This window comes from Mus pahari, chromosome 14, assembly GCF_900095145.1.
Source record: "Mus pahari chromosome 14, PAHARI_EIJ_v1.1, whole genome shotgun sequence".
Taxonomy (NCBI): Eukaryota; Metazoa; Chordata; class Mammalia; order Rodentia; family Muridae; genus Mus; species Mus pahari.
In genome coordinates this window covers 66,529,603-66,537,779 of record NC_034603.1, presented here as the reverse complement: position 1 = coordinate 66,537,779, position 8,177 = coordinate 66,529,603, and the positions used below count along the sequence as shown (strand labels likewise).

The following is an 8,177-nucleotide window of genomic DNA, read 5'->3' as shown; positions in this document are numbered from 1 at the left end:
CAGCCATCATTGGGAAGAGAGGCCCCTTGGTCTTGCAAACTTTATATGCCCCAATACAGGGGAACACCAGGGCCAAGAAGGGGGAGTGGGTGGGTAGGTGAGCGGGGGGAGGGGTATAGGGGACTTTGGGGATAGCATTTAAAATGTAAATGAAGTAAATACCTAATAAAAATTGGGAAAAAAAACATCAAAAAAAAAAAAAGTCCAGACAAATATGGCCCAGAGACTTGACCACAACAGGGCTTCCCAATGTGGCATTTCTGTGAATAGAAGCCAACAAAAGGAGTCCTTAGGGCTTATTCATGGGTATTTAAGATGGTCACTATTAACGAGAACGACTGAATAGCTTGCTGAAACCTAAAACAGAGTAGGACACAGAGCAAGCCCAGAAACATGGCTTATGCTGATGTCAGAATTAAATGGTCCCATGTTGAAGAGGGCCTTAACTGGGCACAGCTGCACCAGCAGCCTGCTAGCCTCTGAGTGTGCACCGTCTACCCAGAGAACCCTGGTTTGAACCTACACTTAGAAAAAACAAAAACAAAAAACAAACAAACAAAAAAAAAAACCCACCATCTTAGAAGAATAGCTTCTTATTCGCCTGGGTTCATAAGATAAAGTCCACATCCACCCACAGACGCAGAATCACAAATGTTTACGAACAATCACATGTCCAGACACATGCTCGACCAGGTGTGCCTGTCTATACCCCCCTCCTGTACTCTGACCCTGCCCTGGTCAGAAACACAGACCAAGTCAGGTCACCCTAACATCCGGGGGGGTGTCTCTCACCACGATTTGTTGACTCTCCATTTAATCTGTAACTTCTCCCCCACCCATCCGTGCCCACCTGGCGGGCTAAGGACCCATCCGGAGTCCACCTCTAGATGGACTGAGCTTCGGTGGGGGAGGGGTGTGACACTGAGTCTCTCTAAAACATTAACTTCCTAGCACTCACTGTTCAGCTTCTAATGCCCTCTACCAAAGTCCCGATGACCCTGAGCAGGACCTGGGGGTGGGGTACAGACCCCTCGTCCTCTTGCTAGGTCTCCGAGAAGCTTGTCTAGAAGGCGGAGTTGCCGATGTGAACGAAGCAGGTCTTCCCATCTAGTTCCTGCTTAGAGCTGGGCAGACAGCCATCCAACCATGGCAGAAGTCCTTGCTCCTCACTCTACCACAGAGCAGGACAAGGAGCCCCCGGGGAGAAGCTGTGTACAGCTCTGGCCCCCAGTGGAGGCAAAGTTCCCAATGCCTCTTTTCCACTCCTATGCTTTCTCTTCAAGACCAGCCCCTGACCCCTCTAAGACACCCAGGCTAAGAACTGAGTGGATCCTGATAGCCAGACTCAGAGGGTCACCTAACTCCCTCTCTCTTCCTTCATCCCCGAGACCCTAGCTGCAGAATACAGGACAGATATCAGGTTGCTTCTCTGAGATTTTGCTCAAGGGGTGCGTGCCCCTCATGGTTGGTCCTTGCTGTTGGCCTCTAATGAGACAAGAGATCTTTGCAAAGCCAAAGAAGCCCTCTCCCCTCTCCCGTGACTCTCCCCAACGTTGCTCTCTCACCCTACCGTCTCCAAAGTCCCAGCCTCAGCTCCTTCATCTCCATCTTCACCACCACGCCCATCTATGAACCATATTATAGATACACTCTCTGTCAAACACCTTAGAACCATGAGACACTTGACAGAGGAGGACACTGTGGTTGCCTACGTGGAGAAGAGGAAGGGAGGGAGACATGTCTTTGGCCACTTGAGCCACCAAGAGTTTAGGCTATGTCGATATTAAAGAAAAACTCTAGGCAGCCATGTTTTCCCAGCCCTCTCCCCTAAAGCGCAGAATGTCTGGGAAAGCCCAGTTTCCATGACAGGACTAGATTCCCAGTACTGAAGGAGGGATATTTGCTATGTTGACTAAAAATTAACCCAGCCTGCCTGTTCCTTAACCCTGTCCCGGAGGGACCTAGAGCCTGGTTTAAGAACTCCCTGTCCCAAGCTTGACCTCCCCATCGAACACCCTCTCAGATTTCCCAAGTCCATGATGTGAAACTGTAGACTTCTGAGGCACACGCCCATCCCCACCTCTGATGGCCTTGGTTGTACTGATCGCCAACCTGTCAGAGGGGAGAGCAAGGCAGGCTGGGAAGAGAAGGGATAGCCTACCCCTAAGGGGGGGAAAAAAATGAACGAGAGCTGTGCCAAAGGCTCAGCCCCAAGAGGAAAGAACAAAAAAAAAAAAATAGACTTATGTGCCCTTTACTATTTATTATTAAAGAAAATAATGCCCTTCATTTCCAGTGCCAAACCTGAAGACCTAAAAGGGACAAAGTCCTACTGACAGTGTAAGGTGTAGGCTGAGCCCTGCTCAGTAATTCAACAGAAATCCTGCAAGGCTGGTACAGCTCTATAGGTACTCTTCCCAGAATGCAAAGGTTCCAGGCCTCGCTCGACAAGGACGCACTCCTCTGAGGACTAGAAAGCATTGGCCATAGCTTGCCAATCAAATGACTAAGGTCTGCCCTCTTGTGACCAAATTTTCCCTCCTCAAACAGTTGTGTCCACTGTGTTCATAGAAGACAAGGTCAAGAAGTGGGAGGGGAATGAGCGTCTTGAGATCTCAATTCCACGACAGAAGTATTGGCACCCTATCCTAGACACCTCTTGAAGCTGGCTAGCCTCACATCCATGGAGCGATCAGAAACTGTGCCAGGCCTTCCAGATCCAGGGGATCTGATTCTCCTCCACACAGCAGGGATGCTCCTATGCAACAAGAAGAGAAGACTCTTGATGAGCTCTTCTGGCTTGGGCTCAAGTTGGGAAAAGGGGAAGACTAACCCTGGGGCTAGATGCCCACCAGCTGGGAGGGAGCAAAGACTCAAAATGGGCATCCTAAAAATGCAACCCTCTCTCCAGGTCTCACTGTCCCAAGATCAAGGAATCACTCCCCCCAGGACCCCCTCTTCTTCTTCTTCCTCCTCCTCCTCCTCCTCCTCCTCCAGCAAAAGTTGGTTGCCAGGTTGGCATTTCTCCCAGAATGTTTTTTTGCTGACCCATCTCTCCTTGCCCCAGGAGCAGGAAGGGCAGAGAGGCACCCCTGGGGTCCACCTCCTTCCTGTTTTCCCTGCATCCTGCTTTCCTCGGACTAACAAGCTGCTGGGGATTGAGGAAGTGGAGTGGCCTGGGACCCAGAGCAGGAAGCTAGGGGCTCAAGTCCCAGCATCCGGACTGCAACAATGGAGGATTCAAAGATCAGGAAAGAGAGAAGCTCTGCGGTGGTTCAGAGAGCCTGGCTCAGAGAGGAGGGACCAATAACCAGAGTCAGGGAGACAGAGAGGGACAGAGAGGGGCCGAGCACGCAGAAGGAGTCACTGTCAGAGACATCAAAAGAGCGACAGCGTCTGAGATGGAAAGTGGGAGGACTGCAGAAAACCAAATGAAGACAGAGCAAGAGAAGGAAACTAGTCAGGCTCAGGAGACGGAGAAAAAGAGAACTTGGGGGCTGTTCGGTGAAACTGGAAGTTGAGAGACACAGCAGGAAATAGCAGAAGGACAAGAGAAAGGTTCCAAGAAGAAACTGAGAAAGGCCCACCGACAAGTGGACAAAGGAGAAGGAATAAATAAATACAAGATCTGTCTGTCTAGCCCTCCCTTCCTCTCAGTCCCATATACCCAAGGGTCTGCAACTCAGGACCAGCAACTGGCATTTCCCTCCCGCCCCCTCGGATGGCACCTGCCAGAAGGAAGGGCGAGGAACCTGGATGTTCCAACCTGGCAGAAAGCCCTGCCTTCTCTTCCTTTGCTTTCTGAGCCTTTAGGGGAAGGCTAAGTCTCCTGTTCTTTACCCCGGAGGTTCTTCTGATTTGTTTGTCCCACTTCACCCCCGGGGTGATGAGTGAAAGGCCCAGCCCCTGGCTCCTCATACCCCTCACCTGAGACTGGGTGTGGATCAGGCTCTGGATCAGGAACAGAAAGGAACCGTCCCAACACACACACACACACACACACACACACACACACACCACCACCACCACCACCACCACCCCCGCGCAAATACACATACATACCATCCTTATCACACAAACATACACAAACATACACACACACACCATCCTTATCCCCCACACAGACACATGCACGCACTACGCACACACGCATACACGCGCGCACACACACGCACACACACACACACACACACACTCCTTATCATCGCAGTCTTCTAACTCTGGATGACAAATGTAACTGAATTAGGTCATTTAACTTACCTCAGGAGCCAGGCTTACCACTGAGGTCAAGGCCCCTCTTCCCAAAGTACTTGGGAGGTCTGAGATGAAGAGGTGGGATAGGTTTCCCTCGACCAGTGGCAACTGGTGCTGGAATTAAGTGCCAGCTTTCTTGGCTGTTCCTACCAAGCTCTGCCACGTACCTCCCTTCTCCTCAACTCACAGGGGGGCACTGACGGGCCTTTCAGACCAGTCAGAATGGGAACCAAGTTGCAGGGAGGAGGGTGTTTGGGAAATGTGGCAGAGGGAAGGTAGGTGTACCTTACCAGAGGTCTGCAGGCTTTCCTGGATGGCTTCGATTTCCGACAGCTCCGTGCACACGCCTTGCCCGTGCATCAATGTACGCAGGGGCTTCTCCACCCCCCGGGGAGGGTAGCAGCGCATGCCTGAACCACAGCGTGGGGTATACACCCCGCAGGGCATCCCCAAGCCCAGGGCGCAAGTGGCGCAACAACCGCAGCCAGGCTCCCGCACCAACTCCTCGCAACCCACGGGGGGGCGGCAGCGCGCCAGCTTCTCCTCGGAGCAAGGGGGGCAGTGGATGGCTTCGTCGCCCAGGCTCGGCCGAGGCCCTGCGGCCAGCAGCAGGGCGGCCACGAGGCCGAAGGACAGCATGGTGAGGACGAGGGTGGGGCGCAGGAGGGGAGCGCGGGCTCGCGAGCGGGCTGCAAGGGACCCGGAGGCAGCGCCCAGAGAGCTTAGAGAACCAGACCCGGAGGGCGCAGGGACACGGGGCGACCCCGGCAGGCAGAGACGGAGCCGGGGAAGTTAGCAAGCACGCTGGAGCGGAGCGAGCCTGGCCACCGAGGCGCTGCGCTGCATCCTCGGCCGGCCCAGCAGGCGGCGGGGGGCAGGGGGCTGAGCGGCTGCCCGGGACCGGCTCCCGGGACTTTATACCGGCCCCCTGGCCACACCCCCAGCGCCGTCCCCGAGGTGGGAGAGCAGGGGAGGGCGAGGGGGAACTGGAGCAATGGAGCGGGAGAAGAGGCCGTTAGGGGGGAGGGGGCGCTGGCCTGAGTCGCCGCCAACGCTACAACATCTGAAAGTCCTTTGCCCCGCCGAAGAAAGCGACGCAGTTTGGAAGCGGTGGCCCGCGCGCCGAGAGCCTTTGAGCTGGACCCTGGAAAGGAAGCAGGGCGAAGGAAAGCGAAGGGGATGTTGCTTGGTCCCCTCCCTCGACCTCGAAGGAGTCCTTCCCAGACAACTAGGAGATCCTCGTGCTGCCACAGGGAACCTGACCTCATAGCGGACTCAAGATCCTCTTGTTCAGTCCCCATCCCGGGCCAGAGCCCTCCGGCCACCCCCACCCACCCACCCCCGGGTATGTCCAGTCTCAACCTCTAGAGACCACGCTAAAGTGGGGCAAAGCGACCAAGCAAGCATTCTGCAAGGGGTCCAGGAGAGCTCTGGCCCCAAGGTGCCAATAGGCAGTCTTCTCGCTTGCCCCTGAACCTCTGCCGCTTGACCCCTGCCCCAGGTTCCATTTGGGCCTTGCTGCACTCTGCTTCCAGAACTCCAGGACAAAGTGCCAAGCCTCTTCCTCCTTCCTAGATGTTTTTCCCTCTACCGCCCTGCTTAGATTCTGGAAGGAGACTGCCACTGGCTTTGTACAAGATGTGAGTCGAACAACTCCAGGGGGCTCCACTTCTTGTACTCATTGTGTATTTGCATCGTTACTGCAACAGTTTCCCAGTAGATGGCAGTCAAAGATTTCCAGAAAGGGAAGCCTTCTTTTAATTTTCCCGACGCCACTTTGCCCCTGAGTGACACCTCTATTGATAAACATAACCCTTCCCCTCGTAGCAATCCTGTTGGAAACCGGAATTGATCTAGAGTCGCGTTTGGAGGAGAGACCCACCTCCTACCACCTTCCTTTTCCTTTCTCCCTACGCCTCCTCGTCCTCCCCAACCAAGGAGTTCGCTTCAGTGTCTGTGCAGGCACAGTCGGAGGTCCGAAGGATTTTGAGGGTGGACGGGGTCGGGAGGGATTGGGTTAAACATCCGAGGAGCAATCAACCTAAAGATTTCCTAGACCTCTTCCGGTTCTTTGTCCCAGAGTCAGGGTCTTTAAGCCTCCGGGGAATTAGGCCACCTCCCACTTTCAGTACTGCAGACTCTCGGCGCGGTTGGAGGGAGAAAGGCTCCAAGACCCGGACCTGGAAGACAGACCAAAAAGTTGCGAACTGACGGCACCTACTGGCAACCTCTCAGACTGCAGGAGGGTTGAAGTGTTAGGATTCCTTCCCTCAGTCACATCGCAAGGATAAAGTTGGGTCTCTCCTGTCCCATCTGCCATAGAGAAAAGTGAACAGAACGGGTTCTTCAAGCTCCTCGGGGAAGCCAGCGGGTTTTTGTTTTGTTTTGTTTTGTTTTTGCTTTTGTTTTGTTTTGTTTTTGATTCGGAAGCCAGTCCCTGCCCCACTCTCATCCTCAAACCCAGTCAGCCTTCTACGTAATGCACGTAATGCACGAAGTTGAAGTTTGTGTCTAGCTAAAAGGAAGACTGATGATCACCACCTATGCCACTTCTTGGAGCTCCTGTGGGAACAAGAAGGACCAATAAGGATAGTTCTGAAGCCCAGCACCCAACTTGGGGGCCAGACAGCAAACCCAAGATGAATAGACATGAGTGCTGGTGAAAGTGGGTATTCTGTACAGGTTTCTAGATGAGACAGAGGGCCCCACCCTACAACCCCAACACCTCCTCTGCCCCCAAACCTTCCTCTGGTGTCTCTCCCCTCCCCCACCCCCACCACTGCCTAGCCTCAGAGCCCAAGCATGGCTCTCCACATAAGATACATTCACTAAGCACTTATTATTCCAGGACTTTGGCCTCAAGGAGAGAGAAGACAAGTGTGTAATGAAAATAAGTTTTCTAAGACATGGACAGGTGCTCTAAGAGATATTTATGTGGGACACATGGGGGCTCAGAGACACTCGAAGCCAGTTTTACCTCCGGGACATGAGAAATATTCACTGCTGGTGTTATCTGCTACTTAACATCTTTTTTTAAAAAAAAAAAAAAGGATTCACTGGTATTTATTTTGAGACAGGGGTCTCATTATGTCACCTTTGCTGGCCTAGAAGTCACTATGTAGACCAGGCTAGCCTTGAACTCTTTTTTTTTTTTTAAGATTTATTTATTTATTTATAATATGTAAATACACTGTAGCTGTCTTCAGACACTCCAGAAGAGGGAGTCAGATCATGTGGTTGCTGGGAACTGAACTCAGGACCTTCAGAAGAGCAGTAGGTGCTCTTAACCACTGAGCCATCTCACCAGCCCCTAACCTTGAACTCCTGAAGATCCACTTACCTCTGGTTCCTGAGTGCTAGCACTGAAGATAGGCTATCAAGCCATAGTGTTTTTCTTAAAGATTTATTTATTTAATATGAGCACACCATTGCTGTCTTCAGACACACCAGAAGAAGGCATCAGATCCCTTTACAGAGGGTTGTGAGCCACTGTGTGCTTGCTGGGAATTGAACTCAGGACCTTTGGAAGAGCAGTCAGGGCTCTTAACCACTGAGCCATCTCTCCAGCCTGCCCTAGTTTTTGTTTTTGTTTTTGTTTTTGTTTTTTGATTATGTGTATAAGTGTGTGTCTGTTAAGTGGATGTGTACATGAGTGCCCAAACCCACAGAGGCAGAGAGGCCAGAAGCATCAGATCTCTTGGAGCTGGGGTTATAGGCACAGTAAGCCACCTGAGATCTGCTGGGACCTGAACTGGAGTTCACTGGAAGCTGAGCCATCTGTCTCCAGGTCCCCATTTAAACATATAAATGGGTAATTTTCATCATTGAAGAAATGAAGGAAGGGAGGTAAAAAGGAAGTGGGAAGGGGCAAAACTCATGGGCTCAACCATGGAGAGTGGTTAGAAAAACACATGAGGTGATAT

At 52.4% G+C, this 8,177-nt stretch overlaps 1 protein-coding gene across 1 annotated transcript in view; it reads right to left on the bottom strand.

The window, feature by feature from the left end:
- Igfbp4 (insulin like growth factor binding protein 4) overlaps nucleotides 1-5,172 on the bottom strand; it is a 12,345-nt gene extending 7,173 nt beyond the window's left edge. Inside the window, exon 1 of the mRNA XM_021212257.2 lies at nucleotides 4,545-5,172. Within this exon, the coding sequence (XP_021067916.1) occupies nucleotides 4,545-4,893 (349 nt within the window). The 5' untranslated portion in view covers nucleotides 4,894-5,172. The remainder of the gene's footprint in view (nucleotides 1-4,544) is intronic.
- Between the last annotated feature and the right edge of the window lie 3,005 nt (nucleotides 5,173-8,177).